This window comes from Saccopteryx leptura, chromosome 7 (genome assembly GCF_036850995.1).
Source record: "Saccopteryx leptura isolate mSacLep1 chromosome 7, mSacLep1_pri_phased_curated, whole genome shotgun sequence".
Classification (NCBI taxonomy): domain Eukaryota; kingdom Metazoa; phylum Chordata; class Mammalia; order Chiroptera; family Emballonuridae; genus Saccopteryx; species Saccopteryx leptura.
In genome coordinates this window covers 21303070-21326717 of record NC_089509.1, presented here as the reverse complement: position 1 = coordinate 21326717, position 23648 = coordinate 21303070, and the positions used below count along the sequence as shown (strand labels likewise).

At 37.5% G+C, this 23648-nt stretch overlaps 1 protein-coding gene across 1 annotated transcript in view; it reads right to left on the bottom strand.

Annotated features, from left to right (window-relative positions):
* Positions 1–2019: 2019 nt before the first annotated feature.
* Positions 2020–23648, bottom strand: part of HNMT (histamine N-methyltransferase) — a 48133-nt gene continuing 26504 nt past the window's right edge. The window contains exons 6-7 of the mRNA XM_066345086.1: positions 21110–21203; positions 2020–2795 (exon numbers count right to left, since the gene is read on the bottom strand). Coding sequence (XP_066201183.1) covers positions 2440–2795; positions 21110–21203 — 450 coding nt within the window. The 3' untranslated portion in view covers positions 2020–2439. The remainder of the gene's footprint in view (positions 2796–21109; positions 21204–23648) is intronic.

The following is a 23648-nucleotide window of genomic DNA, read 5'->3' as shown; positions in this document are numbered from 1 at the left end:
ATAGCTTTCCACCACCAACTGGTAAGAATTCATGGAGATTTTCTCTTAAAAGAAGCTTGAGTGTTCCTATTACACTAAATTGAAGCAAGGAAGAATTTTTTTATGCTTGTTTTTTATAGCTAAGGTCTGTATAGGGCCGAGGAAAAGCCATATTTACAAATGTGCATCTATGAATTACTATTTGTTTTCTGTCTTTATGTAGCATGTTAGTTCTACTCTTGTTTTGTTTTGCACATGTGTTTTTTAAAAAGGCCATAATTTGCTCTGTCAAGACTTGATTTCCATCTTTTTGGCAAAGTTGTTCAAGGTCACCATGGCCCATATTCATCAATCATGTGTGCTTCATGGATTTCCTCTGTCACTAGTACATATCAGTATGATTAATGGTTCAGGGTTCATATTTAGGAATCTGATTGAATAACTGTCGTTTTATTTGTAGGAACTTATAATTCAAAAAACATTGATGGAGTTGTTCAAAAAAAGAGGGCAATGCAAGTCAGTTTTACTTCTTATGAACAATAAAGCTTACTCATTCATTAACACAAATAGGCTGTGCACTCCAGCGTAGTACCTGAGCTTCAGCTATTAGACTAGAGAGGGACATTAACTCTGGGAGGAGACTCTCCTGCAGCATTAAGGAGAGTGCTGTAATGTGAGACTGTCTATCACACTGCGTTGCAGGCTTCCTTGCTGGAAGAATATGGGTTCCTGAGGGCTTTCACAAACCTAACTTTTATTTCTAACAGGGAGTAATAATTATTTATCTACTTTAAAAATATATTTATTTGTTAACTATAAAATTAATTATTTACTATTTTTATAAGAATTGTAGATGTTTCTTATTAAAAATAAAATAAAGAACAACAAGTAAGTTTTCAAAAATCCCCTGAAGTCTTTCTGTCAAAGGCGATTCTTGGTCTTAGAGGAGATCTTAGACAGAGAGACATGAAGACTACAGAATATGGAAAAAGATTTACTGTTTTCTAGAAATTTAGTAAGTGATAAAAGGTACATTTTAAGTCAGTGGACTTTTTTTTTAGATTTTATTTATTCATTTTTAGAGAGGAGAGAGAGAGAAGGGGGGCAGGAAAAGGAGGAATCAACTCCCATATGTCCTCTGACCAGGCAAGCCCAGAGTTTCGAACCAGAGACCTCAGTGTTCCAGTTCGATACTTTATCCAATGAGCCACCACAGGTCAGGCCAGTTGATTTTTTTCAAGTGAATTGAGATGATATAGGTGGCTTACCTTTTTGAGGGGCAACAGCTTGTTCTCAATCTCACATTAGTTTAAAACATCAAAGATTTATATTTTAAATCTGAAACTATAAAATTATTATGATAAAGTAGGTTAATATCTCAAAATAGTTTTAGAAGACCTTTCAAAATATGTCAGAAACCCAGATATTAAAAAAGAAAAAAAAATATCTTGATTGAATAAAATAGAAAAAATTCAGTATATAAGAAAAAAAAAACCACTATGAAAATCATAGATGAGCCTGACCAAGAGGTGGTGCAGTGGATGGAGCATTGGACTGGGATGCAGAAGACCCAGGTTCAAGACCCTGAGGTCGCCAGCTTGAGCGTAGGCTCATCTGGCTTGAGCAAAAGCTTGCCAGCTTGGGCCCAGGGTCACTGGCTTGAGTGGGGGGGGGTTGCTCAGTCTGCTGAGGGACCATGGTCAGGGCACATGTGAGAAAGCAATCAATGAGCAACTAAGATGTTGAAATGAAAAACTGATGATTGATGCTTCTCATCTCTCTCTGTTCCTGTCTGTCTGTTCCTATCTGTCCCTCTCTCTGACTCTGTTTTTGTAAAAAAAAAAAAAAAAAAAAAAAAAAGAAAGAAAGAAAGAAAATCATAGATGAGACTAAAAAGAAAACAAAATAAGAGACAATGGCAATATATGACATTTAAGATATTATAAAATATTATAAAATATCCTAAATGTGTTTACTTTTAACAATCAATAAAAATTAGATAGAAACTACAACAGAAGAATGTAAAAGACAAATACTTCATAAAAGGGGAAAAATCAATAAACATATGCTTTATTAGTGTTCAAAGTATCAATCAGCATATACTTTTCTAGTATTTAAAGAATCCATAGTACAGTCTTTTTAGTGTTCTGGGAAATTCCACTAAAATCAACAAATGGAAAGGATTTTGTTGTCAATAGCCAGTGAAACTTAGTAGTCTAATTTTTCCAGCTCAGGTGATCTTTAGCCTGCAATGTGGTCTCTTTGCCTAGAGAAGGAATGGGATAAGACCAGCAATATCATATATGATTGTATGTGGAAGTCCAAGAATGTATTGGAAATCTCTAAATTTTACATGAGACAATGCTCTATTCATATTATAAAATGTATTTGTAATTTTAATACAGAAATGATCAACACTGTTTCAAATATAATTTTTGAATATATTCTCTTGATTATTATTTATGCTTCCACTACTATGAAACTCAAATTATTATTAAAAAGAACTTTTCCATCTTTCTTTACACTGAATTCAGGCTCTTGCAGATCTTTTACAATTTCTGCTCTGAGATCACCTGGTGCTGTTGTATTAAAGTGGCAGGTTTCTGTCAAAAAATCCAAAAGCAGGTCTCCATTTTCATTGCCATCAATAAAACAGTCAGATATATCCATGGTGGACAGAAAGTCGTAACACTCATACTGAAGTCCCATCTTGTCCAGCATCTGAGTGAGATCAGTCGATGTGATATACAGGCAGAGGTCATCCCGGGGTAAGCGGGATCCATATTTTTTCCATAGCTTGCCCCAGCTACTGGTTCCTGTGAGACAGAACAAAAGTCATGCATTCATTTATTCTTTCTTTCATTTACCCACTCTGCCTGGCAGTACATTAGGTACTTGGGATAAAGGAATCAATAAAAAAATAAAATCTTGCCTTTGTGTAGCTGAATTCAAGGAGTGAAGGGTTTAGGGTAGGGATAAAGTTAATAAATAAATTGTATATCAAATATTGCTAAGTGCTAATGTAAAACAAAGCAGAGCAAAGAATAAAAAGGGTCAAAGAGTTGAATGGGTTGCTATTTTATATAAGCTGGTCATAGAAAGTCTCTCTTACTATGTGACATTTGAGCACAGACATGACAAGCCACATAGCTGTACCAGAGAGAAGGTTACTCCAAGATGAGGGAAGAATAACTGAAAAGGACCTGAGGCAGAAACATGTCTGGCATGCTTAGGAGCTAGCTAGCAAGGCAGTGAGATTGGAACTGAGTGGACAAGGAAAGTGGTAGAGGTGGGAAGCCATTGAGGTGCTGACTCAGAAACTTCTGGACTGATGATGGACATGTTCTCCATCTTCATTGTCATGTATGGTAGCCACTTGTGGCTATGGAACCTTTTAATTGTGGCTAGTGTGATTGAGGAAATGCATTTTGTTATATTTCATCTTAAGTCATTTAAATTTAAATTTCAGTAGCCAAATGTGGCTTCCATATTGAACAAGAGAGTTACTTATCCTGATTTGCATTTTACTAAGGTCACTTTGGCAGCACAGATAAGCATCAAGTATAGGGGCATAAGGACAGAAGAAGGAAGAACAGTAAGAAGGCTACTGTAATAACCTGGGTGACAGATGATGATAACTTGGACCAGTGAGCTTGGAGGTGATGAGAAATGGTTGGACATTTTATATCTTACACTACTAGATTCATTTCCATTGACCAACAATTTGGATACTAAGTGTGAGTAAAAAAAAAAAGTCAGTGATGATCCCACTAATTTTTGTCCAAGCACCTAAAAAGAGAGAACTGCCTTTATTAGAAATGAAAAAAATGAGAGAGGAGCATTTTTTAAAAATCATCAGGTATGATTTTAGAAATGTAAATTTGATCAAACTTGATCATGATGTATTATTTTTTTAAATGTATTGTTATATTTGGCTTGCTATTATTTTAAGACTTTTGCATCTGTATTCATTAGAGATATTGGTCTGTAGTTTTCTTTTTTGTGTTGTCCTTGCTAAGTTTTGGTGTCAGGGTTATGTTGGCCTCATACAATATATTATGAAGTATTGCCTCTTCTTTAATTTTTTGGAAGACTTTGAGAAGGCTATGTACCAAATCATTAGTGTAGCCATCTGGTCTTGGACTTTTATTTTTTTAGGAGGTTTTTGGTAGTTGTTTCTATATCTTCACTGCTTACTGGTCTATTTAGGTTTTCTACTTCTTTGTGCCTCACTCTAGGAAGACTATAGTTCTAGAAACCTATCCATTTCTTCTAGATTGTTGAATTTGGTGGCATATAATCTTTCATGATATTCTAGTATGATCCTTCATATATCTATGATATCTGTGTTAATTTCTCCTCTTTCATTTCAGATTTTGTCTATATGAGTCCTTCCTTTTTTTTCCTTAATGAGTCTGGCCAGGGGTTTGTCAATTTTATCAATTTTGTCAAAGAACCAACTTAGGAGTACAAGGATGGTTCAACATATGCAAATCTTTCAACGTGATACACCTCATCAACAAAACAGGAGACAAAAACCATATGATCCCATCAACAGATGAAGAAAAGGCATTTGAAAAATTACAACATCACTTATGATTAAAACACTCAATAAAATGGGTATAGAAGGAAAGTACCTCAACATAATAAAGGCCATATATGACAACCCCTCCCTCAATACCATACTAAATGGTAAAAAACTAAATACCCTTCCTCTAAAATCAAGAACAAGACAAAGCTGCCCACTCTTTCCGCTCTTATTCAACACAGTACTGGAAGTTTAGTCAGAGCAATAAGGCACAAGAAAGAGATTAAAGGTATCCATATCAGGAAAGAAGAAGTAAAGGTATCACTTTTTGGAGATGACATGATTCTGTATATAGAAAACACCAAAGATGCCACCAAAAAACCATTAGAAACAATAAAGAAACACAATAAAATCACAGGATACAAAATCAATATAAAAAAGTCTGCTGCTTTCCTATATGCCAACAAGAAAACTTCAGAAAATGAGCTGAATAAAACAATTCCTTTTATAATAGCAGCAACAACAACAAAGTACCTAAGAATAAACTTAACAAAGGATGTGAAGGACCTATATACTGAAAACTACAAAGCATTACTAAAAGAAATTGAAAAAGACACATTGAAATGAAAAAATATTCCATGTTCATTGATCAAAAGAATCAACATAGTAAAAACGGCCATATTACCCAAAGCAATATACAAATTTAATGCAATCACTAGTAAAATCGCAATGTCATATTTTAAATAAATAGAACAAAAATTCACCAGATTTGTATGGAACCATAAAAGACCTCAAATAGCCAAAGCAATCCTGACAAAAAAGAATAAAGCTGGAGGTATCACACTACCTGGTTTCAAATAATACTAGAGAGCCATGATAATCAAAACAGCATGGTATTGGCAGAAAAACAGACATAAAGACCAGTGGAAAAGAATCAAGAGCCCAGAAATCAAACCACTTACTTATAAGCAATCATCTTTGACAAAGAAGCCAAAAGCACACAATAGAAAAAATAAAGCCTCTTTAATAAATGGTGCTGACAAAATTGAAAAGCCACATGCAAAAGAATTAAACTTGACTACACCTTGTCCTCATGCACAAACATTAATTAAAAATGGATCAAAGACCTAAATATAAGATCTGAAATAATAAATTACTTAGAAGAAAATATATGTACTAAACTTTTGGACCTTGGCCGTAAAGAACATTTTATGAACTTGACCCTAAAGGCAAGGAAAAGTAAAGGCAAAAATAAATGAATGGGACTATCTTAAAGTAAGATTCTTCTGCAGAGGAAAAGAAACTGACCACAAAACAGAAAGGCAGCCAACCAAATGGGAGTTGATATTCACAAACAACAGTTCTGACAAGGAATTAATATCCCAAATATATAAAGAACTCACGAAGCTCAACAACAAACAACCAAACAATCCAATTAAAAAATGGAGAGATCTGAACAGACATTTCTCTCATGAATAGATATATGAAGAGATGCTCATCTTCACTAGCTATTAGTGAAATGCACATCAAAACTTCAATGAGATACCTCCTCTCACTTGTTAGATAGGCTGTTATCAAGAAGACAGTTAATAACATGTGCTGGAAAGGCAGAGGAAAAAAAATCCTCATTCACTCCTGATGGGAATGTTAACTGGTAGAAAGAAAGTATGGCGGGTCCTCAATAAATTAAGAATAGAGCTACCATATAACCCAGCAATCCCTCTACTGAGTGGCTACCCGAAAAACTCAAAAACATTGGTATGTGAAGACACATGCACATTCATTGTGTTCATTTGCAGCATTACTCATGGTGGCCAAGACATGAAAACAACCAAACATTTCCTCAATAGAGGGTTGGATAAAGAAGATACGCTACATATATGCAATGGGATATTACTCAGCCATAAGAAATGATGATAGATTGCCATTTATGACAACATGGATGGACCTTGAGAACATTGTACTAAGTGAAATAAGTAAATCCAAAAAAAGCCAAGAACTATATGATTTCACACATAAGTGGGATATAAAACAGAGACTCGTGGACATAGATAAAAATGAAGGGATTGCCAGGGGGAGGGGGGCTGGGAAGAGGGGAGTAAAGAGGGACAAATATATGATGACAGAAAATGATTTCACTTTGGGTGATGGGCACACAACATAATCGACATTTTAAATGTGATAGAGATGTTTACCTGAAAGTTATGTGTTCTTATGGACCAACGTCACACAATTAAATTTAATTCCCCCACCTCACCCCCAAAAAGTTATCACTAAAGCTTGACTGATTGAGTGTGAAGCCTAGTTTTTCCTCTTCTAACTTTTTTTTTTTTTACAGAGACAGAGAGAGAGTCAGAGAGAGGAATAGATAGTGACAGACAGACAGGAACAGAGAGAGATGAGAAGCATCAATCATCAGTTTTTCGTCGTGATACCTTAGTTGTTCATTGATTGCTTTCTCATATGTGCCTTGACCGTGGGCCTTCAGCAGACCGAGTAACCCCTTGCTCGAGCCAGTGACCTGGGGTCCAAGCTGGTGAGCTTTGCTCAAACCAGATTAGCCTGCGCTCAAACTGGCAACCTCAGGGTCTCAAACCTGGGTCTTCTGCATCCCAGTCCGATGCTTTATCCACTGTGCCACCACCTGGTCAGGCCTCTTACTAACCTTTTGAAACTGTGCCTCAGTTTCATTAACTGTTAAACAAGAATAATAATAGAATCTATTCACAGAATTTCTGGAAAGATCAACTAAGTTAAAAAAGTAAAGCACCACGAGAATCCCAAGATGGCCAACTTGGAGGATCAGGTGTCGGATGAAGAGCAGATCATTCTGGATCGCCTGTAGCTACAAGAAGGTTGCTGAAGGCCAGTCAAAAGCGGTGACTCCCACTGGTCTTCGCCAGTTTCTGGCCAAGGAGGTCCAGGGCCGATACATCCAGTCGCCAGATACGGAGAGAATCAGCTCAAGACCTAACAACCATAGTTAGAGTGGTATCTAAAGGAAAGGCTCCTCACACCTGACGCAGCTAAGGCATAGAAAATGTTGTCACAAACAGCAAAAAGAGCAGTAGCAGCAGACAAGTAGCCTACAGCAGATTACAAACAGCAGAATTCATCCCAGGAAGATTTAGAAATTTCACAACTGAAAGCTGGAGTCAGACAACAACAACCCTATACTCAGCTACACAAACAACTTATTTGAAGGAGCAGTCTATATAGAGACAAAATGGGAAGACAGAGAAGTGCAATTCAAATGAACCAACAAGAGAAATCCCCATAAAAAGAAGAGAATAAAATGGAAATAACTAAGATGCCAGATGCAGAGTTTAGAATAATGATTGTTAGGATGCTCAAGAATCTTAGAGCAACCACAGATAGGCAACATGAACATCTAAACAAAAAGATATCTGGCATCAAAAAGGACATTGAAATCATAAAAAAGAATCAGACAGAAATGACAAACACAATATCAGAAATGAAGACTACACTAGAAGGAATGAAAAGCAGGCAGGATGAAAGAGAGGACTGAATCAGCAATTTAGAGGACAAGATAAGCAAAAGCATGGAAGCAGAACAGCAAAAAAAAGGAGGATCAAAATGTCTGAGAAAGCTCTAAGACAGCTCTGTGACAATAAGAAGAGAAACAACATCCGCTTCATAGGGGTTCCTGAAGGAGAAGAGAAAGAACAAGGGATAGAGAACCTGATTGAAGAAATCATAGATGAAAATGTCTGAATATGATGCAGGAAAAAGTTACACAAGTTCAAGAAGCACAGAGAATTAAAAGGAGCCCAAATAAACCTACACGAAGATACATCATAATTAAAATACCAAAGCTAAGAAATAAAGAAAGAATATTAAAAGCTGCAAGAGAAAAGCAGTCAATCACCTACAAAGGAGACCCCAAAAGGATGATATCCGACTTCTCAACAAAAACACTTGAGGCGACAAGGGAATGGCAAGAAATATTCAAATTAATGCAGAACAAGAGCCTACAACCAAGACTTCTTTATCCAGCAAGGCTATCATTTAAAATAGGAGAAATAAAAAGCTTCCCATATAGAAAAAAATACAAAAAAAAAAAACCCTCAAGGGATTTATTACAACCAAACCAATGATGTAAAAATGTTAAGGGTCCTGTTGTAAACAGAACAAGGGGGGAGCGGGAAATCTAGTAAAGAGAAATGTAGATTTAAGATTTTAGAGATGCATCCAAATTGGAAAAGAAGAAATAAAACTATCATTATTTGCTGATGATATGATATTGTACATAGAAAATCTTAAAGTCTCAGTCAAAAAACTACTGGACCTGATAAATGAGTTCAGCAAAGTGGCAGGATATAAAATTAATATTCAGAAATCAGTGGCATTTTTATGCACCAACAATGAACTGTCTGAAAGAGAAATTAAGAAAACAATCCCCTTCACTACTGCAACAACAACAAAGAAAGTACCTAGGAGTAAATTTAACCAAGGAGGTTAAAGACTTGTACTCGGAAAATTATAAAACATTAATAAGAGAAATCAAGGAAGATACAAACAAGTGGAAGCATATACTGTGTTCAAGGATAAGAAGAATAAATTAAACATTATTAAAATGTCTATATTACCCAAAGCAACTTATAAATTCAATGCAATTTCCATTAAAATACCAATGACATACTTCAAAGATATATACTAGAATAAATATTCCAAAAATTTATACGGAACCAAAAAAGAACATGAATAGCCTCAGCAATCTTGAAGAAGAAGAATAAAGTTAGAGGTATCACACTTCCTGATATCAAGTTATACTACAAGGCCATTGTACTTAAAACAGCTTGGTACTGGCATAAGAATAGGCATACAGATCAATGGAACAGAACAGAGAACCCAGAAATAAACCCACACCTTTATGGACAATGGATATTTGACAAAGGAGGTACAAGCATACAATGGAGTAAAGACAGTCTCTTTAACAAGTGGTGTTAGGAAAATTGGAGAGCTACCTGCAAAAAAATAAAAGTAGACCACCAACTTACACCATTCACAGAAATAAACTCAAAATGGATAAAAGAATTAATGTAAGTCATGAAACCATAAGCATCTTAGAAGAAAACATAGGCAGTAAGCTCACCAACATCTCTCACAACAATATATTTGCTGATTTATCTCCACGGGCAAGTGAAATAAAAGACAGGATGAACAAATGGGACTATATCAAACTAAAAATCTTTTGCACAGCTAAAGACAATATGAACAAAATAAAAAGATAAACCACACGGCCCTGGCCGGTTGGCTCAGCAGTAGAGCGTCGGCCTGGCATGCGGGGGACCCGGGTTCGATTCCCGGCCAGGGCACATAGGAGAAGCGCCCATTTGCTTCTCCACCCCCCCCTCCTTCCTCTCTGTCTCTCTCTTCCCCTCCCGCAGCCATGGCTCCATTGGAGCAAAGATGGCCCGGGCGCTGGGGATGGCTCCTTGGCCTCTGCCCCAGGCGCTAGAGTGGCTTTGGTCGCGTCAGAGCGACGCCCCGGAGGGGCAGAGCATCGCCCCCTGGTGGGCAGAGCATCACCCCTGGTGGGCGTGCCGGGTGGATCCCAGTCGGGCGCATGCGGGAGTCTGTCTGACTGTCTCTCCCCGTTTCCAGCTTCAGAAAAACGCAAAAAAAAAAAAAAAAGATAAACCACACAATGGGATAACATATTTGAAAATATGTCTGATAAGGGGTTAATAACCAAAATTTATAAAGAACATAAAAACTCTACACCAGGGACATAATCCAATCAAAAAATGGGCAAAAGAAATGTATAGACACTTTAAACAGGACATACAGATGCCCACTAGCAAAAGAAAAAAACATTCAACATCACTAATCATTAGAGAAATACAAATTAAAACCACATGAGATATCACCACACACCAGTCAGAATGACACTCATTAACAAAACAAAACATATTAAGTGCTGGCAAGGCTGTGGAGTAAAGGGAATCCTCTTACACTGCTGGTGGGAATGCAGACTGGTGCAACCACTGTGGAAAATGGTATGGAGACTCCTCAAAAAATTAAAAATGGAACTGCCTTTTGACCCAGCCATCCCACTTTTAGGAATGTATCCTAAGAAAACCAAATCACTGATTCAAAAGAAGAAATGCACCCGCATGTTTATGTCAGCATTGTTTACAATAGCCAAGATCTGGAAACAGCCCAAGTGTCTGTCAGTGGATGAGTGGATTAAAAAGCTGTAGTACATATACACAATGGAATACTATGGGGCCATGAAAAAGAAGGAAATACTACCTTTTGTGACAACATGGATGGACCTGGAAACTATTATGTTAAGTGAAATAAGCCAGGCAAGAAATAAAAATATCATATACCTCACTCATATGAGGAATCCAAAGAACAATGTGAACTGAGGAACAGAATAGAGACAGAGGAGGGATCAAAGGAACCAGTGGGAAAGGGGATGAGAGGATGAGATTAGAGAAGGAAAAGAGATTGGTGAAATTATATATACATAACACAGCATTATAGAGAACAGAAAAGCAAATCCTGGAGGGAAGGGGGGAGGGTGTTTGGGGGAGGGAGACAAGGGGATTGTTGAGGGGAATTCGGGGATGGGAAGGATGTATTCGGTGGGACACTTGAATCTCTGTAAACACAATAAATTTAAATAAATAAAAAAAGAAATCATAAAAAAAAGTAAAGCACCTGGAACCATGACTGGCACATAGTAAACACTGTTGAAGTATTAGATAATGAAGTTGGACTTAGCCAAAGCATATAAAAAAAAACCCTACATTTTCTATGAACTTCTAGGATTAAAAGTGAAGATTTCAAAGGTTTGATTTTTTTTCAGTTCCCAAACATCTTTTATGATCTAATAAAAGTAAATGAGACTCCAGAAAAGTACACAAATAAGACACACCCATATAGTTGTGCATAGTCACAAATTGTGCAAAGACTCCTGACCCTCATCTCTGAACTAGGCTAAAGTTTCCATTTTAACTCAAAAGCATACTATCCCAAGCAAGCAGTAAATATAAATGGACTATTTCAGGGGTCGGGAACCTTTTTGGCTGAGAAAGCCATGAATGCCACATATTTTAAAATGTAATTCTGTGAGAGCCATACAATATGTTTAACACTAAATACAAGTAAATGTGTGCATTTTATATAAGACCAACACTTTTAAAGTACAATAAGTCTCTGAATTCTTTTTAATAACGTTGTTATGCTGTTGCTAACCAATGATGAATAAAGTACTTCTTACCATTAATGAGACTTTCGGTGCTGCATGGTTTTGCTGATGGCTTTGTAGTCCGGTTGATACGTGGTGAGGTTAAGCTTCATGCAGGCGTTGAGACTTCGATCCGTTAAACATGATTGTAGGTTGGTCTTAATGTTCTTTAGATGTGAGAAAGACTGCTCACCTGCATACGTAGAGCCAAACATTGTCAGTATAGCAATACTCACATGCTGCAGTGTGTGGTATGTGAAGGGAAGCACATTTTAAGAATTGACAATCAGCTGGTTCGTGGGTTGAAGTTTTTTCATTTCTCCCCACTTGTGTTTGCTCGCCAACTCTGCTTGCTGTTGTGCAGGTCTTTCCAAATCTTCATTCAGTGACTTGAACTTATTCACCCACATGTCTGAGGCCTTCAGATCAGCAGCTTGTAGCTCAAAATCTCTGACGGAGACACCAGGGATGTAACTCAGGTCGGCACTGTCCACTGCACACTCGTGTGAATGGGAGATGAACTTAAAAAGACGAGTGTACTCATGAAATTCTCCAAAGCGCACTTTGAATGACTGCAGGAGATTTGATGTGAAGCTCGCTAGCAGCTGGAGATCAAGACGTTGAGCAGGGTCACTTGCTGTGCATACATCTTTAAACTTTCCCAGTTTTTCAAAGTGTAGTAAACGACCTGTTTCAGTGTCAGCGATGAAGAGTTCCAGCTTGCTTTCAAATGCAAACACTGCTTGTTGAAGGGATAAGCGTGTATTTCCAACGCCTTGCATTTTCACACTGAGCTGGTTCAGATGTTCAGTCATGTCCACGAGATAGTAGAACTTCAGGAGCCACTCAATGTTAGCTAACTCAGGATGCTCGACATTTCTCATTTCAAGAAAAGTCCAGATTTCACTCAGACAAGCCATGAAACGGCTGACCACCTTCCCTCCTGACAACCAAAGCACATTGCTGTGCAGAAGCAGACCAGGATAATTATTCCCAACTTCACCCAGCAGTGTTTTAAACTGGTGATCATTTAAAGCTCGGGCAACAATAACGTTGACCAGCTGAATGACCAGTGACATCACCTCACCAAGCTGCTCACCACACATCTGAGCACAAAGCTCCCCTGATGTAGGATGCAGTGAAAACTTAGGATGGGTCTCTTCTCATGTTCACGAAGAAGCACTATGAATCCTCTGTTTTTCCCCACAATGCACGGAGCACCATCAGTACACACCGAAATAAGTTTATCCATCAGTAGATATTTTCTTTAGCGAACTCAGTGAAAGACTTGAATAAATCCTCCCCTCTTGTTTCTTTCATAGGCAAAACAGCAAGACTTTCCTCACATAGTGTGTCACCGACAGCATACCTTGCAATCACACTGAACTGGGATAAATGGCTTACATCAGTTGACTCATCCAAAGAAAGAGAAAAGAATGGTGCTGCATTTATGTCCTTCACTGTGTTGTCTCAATTTGATTTGCCATCATGATGGTTCGATCATGAACAGTTCTTGCCGACAGAGGCATGTCTTTTATTCATTTGATTATCTTGTCTTTATCCAAAAAGTTGTCAAAAAATTCATTGGCAACATCAAGCATGAATGTGTTGGCATACTCCCCATCTGTGAATGGCTTTCTGTTTCTCACAATTGCTAAAGCACCAGCAAAGGTAGCTGAATTCCAGTCACCTTGTTGGGTCCAAACATGGACTAGCTTGCACTCTGCACAGTAGCTCTTGACATGCTTTCTTCCTGCTGTCCCCTGCTGGATATTTCGATGCAAATGTAGTTTGGCATGTGTCGAAGTGCTGCTTTATATTTGACCGTTTCATCGATGCAATTTTATCATTGCATATTAGACACACTGCAGAACCTGCTCTCTCCACAAAGGCGAATTCCTCTGTCCATTCCTGCTGAAAAGTATGATACTCCTCATCCCTTTTTCTTTTATCCATCTTCTTCGACAAAAGTGTTTCTGCAATTAGCTAGCTGACTACTTGATTAAAAGGAGGGAAGTTTACTTCCTGACCTCACAATGACCTGTGTACATTACACATTATCCAATAAAAATTTGGTGTTGTCCCAGAGGACAGCTGTGATTGGCTCCAGCCAACCGCAACCATGAACATGAGTGGTAGGAAATGAATGGATTGTAATACATGAGACTGTTTTATATTTTTAACGTTATTATTTTTTTTTATTAAAGATTTGCCTGCGAGCCAGATGCAGCCATCAAAAGAGCCACATCTGGCTCGCAAGCTATAGGTTCCCAACCCCTGGCCTAGATCCCTGGTTGGCAAACTGCAGCTCATGAGCCACATGCAGCTCTTTTGCCCCTTGAGTGTGGCTTTTTCACAAAATACCATGTGCAGGCATTACCTTGATAAGGAATATACCTACCTATATAGTTTAAGTTTAAAAAATTTGGCTCTCAAAAGAAATTTCAATTGTTGTACTGTTGATATTTGGCTCTGTTGACTAATGACCACTGGCTTAGATAAATGACGTTCCACTAATATTTCAGAAGAGGAAGTGATAACTGCAGAATATGCTCTAGAAATTGGAATGAATCAGGAAAATTCAATCTCAGTTCAACAAAAATAAATGAAGGTCTTGAGTGCATACTGAAAGATCTTTCATTCTAAATACAGTGATTGCGGCCCTGGCCGGTTGGCTCAGTGGTAGAGCGTCAGCCTGGCGTGCGGAAGTCCTGGGTTTGATTCCCGGCCAGGGCACACAGGAGAAGCATCCATCTGCTTCTCCACCCCTCCCCCTCTCCTTCCTCTCTGTCTCTCTCTTCCCCTCCCGCAGCGAGGCTCCATTGGAGCAAAGATGGCCTGGGCGCTGGGGATGGCTCCTTGGCCTCTGCCCCATGTGCTAGAGTGGCTCTGGTCGCGACAGAGCAATGCCTCGGAGGGGCAGAGCATCACCCCCTGGTGGGCAGAGCGTCGACCCCCGGTGGGCGTGCTGGGTGGATCCCTGTCGGGCGCATGAGGGAGTCTGTCTGACTGTCTCTCCCCGTTTCTAGCTTCAGAAAAATAAATACAGTGATTACCTTCCCAAATAAAAATTTTCCCAAATACAAGATTTTATAAGAAAATAAATATTTCAGAGCTTGAGCAGAGGCTCTGTTATCATTATTTTTTTAACCTGGCAGAGAAAACAGAACAAAACAGTAATTGCAGAAAATTTGCTAGTGTCAGTGTTCTGTGACTGTTCCATTTCTGAGCTGAGCAATTATACACTTTCTGACTGATGCATTATCATAATGGCTTTCGATAGGCACAATATATAGTGTTACTTTTGTTTTCAACATGGTGTAAACCAGGTCCTCTTTTCCCAATGTATTAATAATAGCACACCATAATTTGCCTCCTTCCTTACTCAGGTAAGGAGAGGGAAGGACAGGAAACTATAATGATCTCCTTCTGGATAATCTCCCTTACTCAAATAGATCGCATTTTAGTTAGCAACTCATTCAACTAGTACCTGGCTACTAATTTACAGAAAAACATGTCACTGACATCATTTTACTGTGTGATATATCTCTTTTGTTTTTATTTCTCCTCTTTTTACTTCTCAATCAAATCTTTTTATCTTCATAATCAGGAACTTCTGTTTGTTATAAGTAAATGAATGTTTACTGAGCTGGGCTAGATCTGTAATGGATACTTAGGAACACAGAGGAAAGCCTCTCTTACCGAAGCAACATGTATTCTAATAGGCTGCCCTACAAATACTGTCATTTTATTCTGATTTTAATTTTTCTGACTTTTCCTAACTAGTTCCGCTTGCCCACCCTCCATTGCTTTTGTCCATCTATTTCATTGCGCACTGTGTGTACGAATATGTGTCTCTTCTTTATTGTCTTTTATTTCTCTTTATTAAAGCTATCTTCAAATCTCCAGAACTTTTTGTGTTATAGGATTCCATATCCATCATGTAGTAAAAAACATAGCATTTTTTTTTGGAAAAACATTCAGAATTAGTTGTAGTTTGGATATCTTAAAGGAGAAATAATAGGCAATATTCTGTTCAATTCAAACACATTTGCTGGGTGTCTTCTAGGTGCCAAAGGCTTTGCAAAGATCTGGGACTAGAGATAAGAGGCAGAGCCCTTGCTCTCACGCAGTAAACGCTCCTTAGATTCTTTTTAGGCAGCTGGTAGGAAACTGAGCACACTTCTGAAAGTGTTTACTTGTCTGAATCCTCCATTAAATTAGAGCCTTTTAAAGGCAAAGAAAAAGTATCTTTTGCAACCTTCAGAGCCTAGCAGTTACTGACTATAGGAACTCAGTATAAACTGGATGAACCAAATCTACACAGTGACTACCCTGTGCAGCCAACCCAGAACTGAGTCCAGTCTGTGTTTTGAAATGGCTGAATACACATAGCTCTTTAGCCAAGCTAGGTACTTTGCGTAATTAAATCTAAAAACTGACCCTATATTTCATTATCTTATAATCTAATAAATTATGAAAATGTGGATCTATATGGTCCTCAAATAACCGAGTAATTCAACTATTCAGAGAAATAACTGGTCAGTTCAGTAATAGGTCAGTGTCTGACCGAGATGGACAGGCAAGGACCTTAGTTGTGACATTTAAGATGACCATGTAGAGCAAGATGTTAATCCAGACATACCTTTATCTGCCTAGATAAGACATTGGCTGGATGAGAGCTCTTATTTAATTTAATGACAAATTTTAATTTAGGCTTTCCGAATCTGTCTTTATACAACAAGCACTCAGTTTTCTGTGTAGCTACGAATGACAACATTGCTCTTAAAGGAATATACAAACAAGTAACTTCCAGGTAATTATCAAGGGGATTCTATTTAGAAAGTGACTGTGAGAAACCCGATAAAAACAGAGCTTAATGTGAACCATTTCGGCGTAGGTGTTCCAAGTTTTACAGCAATATTTAAATTTAAGGAATATTTTCATTGGAAAAGTATGGAGAATGGAGGTTTTGAGAATCACAGTTTGGGCTGCAAAGGCTGTTTAGGACCATAGCTTTATACAGGGGTGAGGAGGGAAGTTGACTAGGCCCCTCAGATAAACGGGAGAGCTTTCTCAAACTTGTTTACTAGCCACAGAACAGTCTGGCACATAGGGATTTGAAGTGAAAATAAAATAAAAAAAAGATTAGTAATAAAAATGTGGATCAATCCAATACATATTGATGGACAATGATATAAGAGAAATCTGATTGGAAATTTCTCATGATTAAATTTGTTTCTACTGTTGGAAAGTGATCATGACTATTTTTCTAAAAGCTGACCCCATACATCTATATTGGCTTTATAAATACAATAAAGCAACTATTGCTCTTTTTTATAAAGGAAACTGCAGCCACGTCTATACACTTCTATACACTGAGGGGGCAACAGAATTTATCTTGGGGAATATATTGTTATTAAGACAAGTCTGTAGGTGCACAGATTTATAGAGGTGAGAGAGAGCAAAAGGGAGTTTTCTCTATGTAATAAATAAGATGTGTGAATCCGGGAAGTGCAGGAGTTGGTACCTTAACAAGAGTACTGAGCTAAGAGCATATGTGTGAGGTCTGAGAGAAGTTATGAGTAGGTGCAAGGGAAGTGGGTCCCACTTCCCACTTCACTGGGCCTGCTTTAGTTTTCACATTTCTTGATGGCAATAAACTATGGACTATATTAACTTACTCATGATATAGACAGCAGAATTCTATATCCTATCCATAAGGGCACCTAGTCAATTCTAAGTACTGCTCATGAGACTTTCTAAACCTTAGGCTGGCTTTTTCTTATGGGTAGACATTTACTCATAGAAAGCTGCTTTTTTGACACTCCAATACATAACTTCTAAAAATAATTAAGAATAAACCAAATATAAGTAAGCATGGATCTTTTATGGATATCACTGGGGAACAAAATTTTTGTTGCATCCACAAAAACACTTGTTCTTACCTAATTCAGGTGTGCTGATCTCAAATCTGACATTCGTTTTTCTCTGTAAGCTACAGTTTTTTTGCAATACAAGATTTTAGGTTTTCATCTTATTGTAAAATTTTCAATATTTAGTTTAACATAATGAAGTAGAATGTCTTCTTGGGCATCATCTTTGTGAAAATATAATAATTTATATAATGCAGTAAATACACTAATATATAATATACTAAAAGATATGACTGCATCAGAATTTGTCTACAGTTTCGAAATAGGACATATTAAAACACTTATTTTAATCATAAAATTTGTGCAAAACTTACTTAAATTCTATTCAGGCAAAAATTTGCGTTTGTAGCTCTTGTGTTTGTGTACTTGTTGAGGACAATCTCGTTTGATGCTCCAGCAGTAGTTTGCTCATCACTAACAGCTCCAAGATTTTCAGGAAACTTATTAAAGTGACTGTTCAGGAAGTGAATCTTAATGCTCATGTTACATCCAATGTTGTGGAAAGCCAACAGCATCCTTTGAACCAGAAGTTTATAGTTTTCTGCTTTTTTGTTGCCAAGGAAGTTCTTTGTAACTGCCACAAAAGAGTGCCATGCTGCTTCTCCTCCTTATTCATCTTCCTGGAAAATTCTTCATCATGTATGAGGGTTTCAATTTGAGGTCCATTGAATACACCTACTTTTACCTTCTCGAAAGACAAGGCAGAAAAAAGAAGAAATAATATGTTGAAAGCATTAAATTTCTCTATTCAAAGCTTGAACAAACTGCTTCATTAAGCCAAGTTTGATGTGAAGTGGAGAAAAAATGATCCTGTCTCAATTAACTACAGGTTCATTCACAATATTTTGCATCCCTACTTCCAGAGTTTCACATTTTGGCCACTCCTTCTGTGTCCAGTGTTTCTCTGGAGCTCGGCTGTCCCACAAACACAGAAAGCAAGGATACTTTGTGAAACCTCTCTGTTGTCCTAGCAGGAAATTTACCATTTTAAGATCCACACAAATGATCCAGTTATGCTCCTCATACTTCAGAGAGTTGAGGACAATTTTTATGTCATTATAATCTTCTCGCAGATGAGTTGAATAACCAATTGGAACTGCTGCATAAACATTACCATTGTGTAGAAGAACAAATTTCAGACTCCACTTAGAGCTGTCAAGAAAGAGCCGCCATTCTGTTGGACTATAAGTGGTAATACCTAGCTGGCTGAGAAGACTACTGATATCATGACAATAAATAAAGTCTTTGTCTTCAGAAAAAAAGTCCACAAAAACTTGTTCAGTCTTCCTGAAATGGGATACTTTAGCTGACTGGTAAAGTACAATCTTTTCTTGAAGCCTGGAGGCTAATAACTCAGCTGCTTTCTTTAATAGGCTCAAATCTCTTACTAAGTCATTCAATTCAGGTTGGCTAAACTGCTGAGGGGTTAATGACTGCTTGGCATCAGAAGAAGACCCTTCAGATTCTACAACCATTACCCTCATGCATCTTATCAAAATACACTGGATCACCAAGTTCACTTTCTTCGTCCTTAAAAGAAATAAAACCATTGAAAACTGGAACCAGGAGTGTCTCAGAGTGTAGGATAGGTCGTATTGCTGAAGAAATATTAAGATATGCGATCATATGCCATTTTTTCTTGCTGATGCCCTTTGTAGGATCAGACAGAAATAACAGTCACTGCTGTGGTCCGTAGGTTCATGCCAAACCATGGGAATGCCAAAAGGCATTCCTTTGCGTTTTCCTTTTGTCCAGTCATGAAGCATTTTCTCACAATTATGACACACAATATGAGGAGCCCAATTCTTGTGTTGATTGCCAAGGGGAACTTGAAAATAGGCAATATATGCATGTGTCACAAATGATGAAATATTGTGCCTTTGACATTGAAGTGTGTAACAGTCACATATATAACAGAAGGTGTCAGGACTATTCTTACATTTATGCCTACTCGAAGAAGCCATTATTCTATCTTAAAATAAAATAAGAGGTTGTTTTTATCAGATAATAATTTTTTTACATTTAAAAACAACTACAACTATGTAAAAGTGATGTTTGTAAAACATTAATTGCCTTGTGGTTATGTTCAATCCAAGAGTCGTTGCCCTTTAACTACAATTTAAAAACCAATGCATGCCATTAACTGTAACAAAAATAAATTAAAATTGCATAAAAACTCGAGCATGCACCAAAAATTGGATTTCAGATTTGGAATCAGCTATGCAGAAATATATAGAAACAGTTCTAAAACTTCATGCAACAGAAAATGAAAAAAAAATTGTTCTCCAGTGTATTCAATATGTTCTAAAATCAAACACATGACTTCTGGATGGATTTCTGTTTTTGTCAACAATAGTTTTTCTGTTTTGATACAGCTATCAAAAATAGATGGCCTTCCATGTTGGTAACCAAGTTTACTTTTGCATTCCTAAATGCAGAACAAAGTGCTTTACCTACTTATCCTAATTTAGAGAGAGATTAGCAAGAAGCACTCAAGTTACATAAGCATTTCTAAATGGGAAGACAGAACTCTTCTATCTAAATGATTATTTTAACTAACCTGAGATAAAAATAGCATATCAAATGGTCCCTTGGTGAAGAGGTTGTATACAGGAGCTCTCATCTACCGTCTACCAAAATCCCACATGAGGTCAAAAGCATGATTAAGGATAACAACTATGTCTGTCCTCCTTAAAGTTACCCTTCATATTTAAGGAAAAATGAATTCTGAGACATAGGGTTTTTTGAATACGGGGTTAGTATTAGTTTAGGAAGATAGAAACTGTTGTATAACTACAATCAACCTGCCTACACCTGCATGAACAGTCCATAAAGACTGATGAATGAAAGAAGTTATGAATTAATGAATTCAACAATGTCAGTGTTTTATTTGTCAATGTGTTTACTTATGCTCTCTGTGTGGTACTTATCATAACTCTGGAAGCAACACAAGGGGATCAAATGAGAGAAAAGTGAAACAACATACAACAAAATAAGTGAACTATTTATAATAGTTCATAGAGAAAACCTATAACAAACAATGTTGATAATGGCTCTAAAAATGCAAATTAGTCAAATATGATAGCATTCCAAATATTTAAACCTTTTATTAATTATTAATAAACATCACAGAGGGGAAAGAGACAGTCAAGGGACAAAAAGGAAGTAAATAGAAATATTTATTATTTTAGGTCTCAATTAAAAAATTACTAGCACTTGTATTTACTCTATGTTATATAAAAAAGAATTTATATATAGATAACAGCAACATCAAATTAACAAATTTTCTCAGGATAAAGAAGTAAATAGACATTTAATTTCACTAGATGCCCTAAATTGGGAGCTGTTGTGAAGGACTTTCCTAACAAGGCCTTCAAACACATGCATCCACACATATATGCATGATTGTTGTTTTAAAATTGAGACCAAGTAAAAATAACTTACCTGACACAATAATAATAAGAATCTTAGCATTGGTAGCTAAGAGACTATGGAAGAATTTCAGGGTAGCTGGGATGTCTTTTACATAATACAGCACCTAGAAATAAAAGAAAAGAGAAATGAGACACTTTCTATGTCAGCATCTTTGTGGGCTTACACTAGCTACTCACTAGAAAGTTTGATTTTTAAGTTGAGTAGATTTTACTGAACAAAAGCACTTAAGAAATTTAAATATTAAAGATGTTATATGGAGAGATAGAATAATAATGTGAGAAAATTTTTGAGGAAAGAGAAATTGTTATTTGCTCAACTAGAGCCAAATGGTTTTAAATTTACTCTTTCTGGCTTTACTAACACAAACATCTATAGCTGTAAACACTTAGTGTCCACTCTTCATGGAGGCAATGATTCTATACTTACTCTATATATTGTGAATTTTAGTTCTTCTGGGAGAAAATGATGCTGGCACCATAAACACAAGCTCCATTTCATGGAATGTTGTTTTAAGTTAAGCCCTTTGTACTAGCTTCACCATGTGCTCACAGATGCTTTTTATTAAATCACAGAAGATGTGACAGGCTCTAATGTTGACAGATTCTCTACAAAAGGACTAGATAAAGCATGAGATTACATGCATGGTCACAAGGTGCAAGGAGTCAGTCCACCCATATTTAAGCATCTCTGGACCATCTCCGGTGAATTGCAGGGAGAAGCCTTTATACCCAACAGACAGAATACATTGGCAGTGGGAATTTTTCCCTGAAGGCTTATATCCTTAGAATGTACCTCATAGACACTTATTTTGTTTCCTTTTTTTTTTTTTCTGAAGTGAAAAGTGGAGAGGTGGACAGACAGACTCCTGTATGTGCCCAACCAAAATCCACCCAGTGAGCCCACTAGGGGGTGATGCTCTGCCCATCTGGGGTGTTGCTCCATTGCAATCGGAGTCATTCTAGCACCTGAGGCAGAGGCCATGGAGCCATCCTCAGCACCCGGGCCAACACTGCTCCAATGGAGCCTTGGCTGCGGGAGGGGAAGAGAGAGACAGAGAGGAAGGAGAGGGGGAGGGGTGGAGAGGCAGATGGGCACTTCTCTTGTGTGCCAGGAATCGAACCTGGGACTCCTGCATGCCAGGCCGACTGGCCAGGGCTTTAGACACTTATTTCTTATATCTCATCCTCATCTCTCTTGGCTAATAATTCAATATTCTATGTAGATTCCCATGAGAGAATTTATTGCATAAAGCAAAACCAACTTATATGCCCCTCTCACTTGAGTAAATAAAATAAAATGGACCTGCACATGGTCTATGCCAGGGGTCGGGAATCTTTTTGGTTGAGAGTGCCATGAACGCCACATATTTTAAAATGTAATTCCGTGAGAGCTATAAAACGACTTCGTACAACAATGTACATTACACATTATCCAATAAAAACTTGGTGTTGTCCCAGAGGACAGCTGTGATTGGCTCCAGCCACCTGCAACCATGAACATTAGCGGTAGGAAATGAATGAATTGTTAATACATGAGAAAGTTTTATATTTTTAACATTATTGTTTATTTTTATTAAAGATTTGTCTGCAAGCCAGATGCAGCCATCAAAAGAGCCACATCTGGCTCGTGAGCCATAGGTTCCCAACCCCTGGTCTATGCTGTCTCAGCAACCATATTTGGTATTATGTAATTCCATAAGATTCACCACTGGGACCATATTTAGATAGGTTCCAGACATAGTGAATCCACAAGATGGTTAAAAATCTATGACATAGCCTGGTGAAAAAAGTGGAGCATCCACAGTAGATGCTATAAAATTGGACCTGATAGACAATGAGATTCTCAGTAGTTGACTGTGAATATTAAGTGGAAAGAATGTATGATAGTGTTAAGACTATGAGGAACAATGAAGAGATAGAGACATAGTACAGAAAAATGCAGAGCACACAGGGAATAGGAGAGGAATGGAGTAACACTGCAGAGGAAGCAGAGTTGCTGTAAGAAAAACCGAACATGGAAGTGTTAAGAGAAATGGAAGAATGACCTCTGAAGCTGCAAAACTTCATAACAGAGTGGGTACAGAGTATAAATGGAGGGACTGGCTTTTGGTGAAAGGAAGATATGATGGATACAGTTGCAGCTTTGTTTGTAAATGTGGAGGGTAAAGAAAGATGAGTTTCCATCTTATGGTTTCTCTTCTTCCTATTCAGTATGAAGTGAGGCCATCAGTTGGGGATGAGTGGTGGAGAAAGGGGTTGGAAGAGGTGTAAGGACAGAGAGGGAAGTATGAAATCACTGTATAAGGGGATGGGAAGTATGTGTGTCTAATAGAGAAATTATCACAGGCTTGCCGGGCACTCCCATACACATAAATGAGTTTGTCAGCTAATAGAGCAGAGATGTAGGACTTCCTAAATATACCAATCTTGGAGTCATTTCTTTCTTTAATATTTAATTTCTTTTAAGTTTATTCCTTTGAGGTAATTATACTTGTGGACTATAGAAAATAAGAAACATCATGATGTTAATTGTGGTATTTCTAAAATAT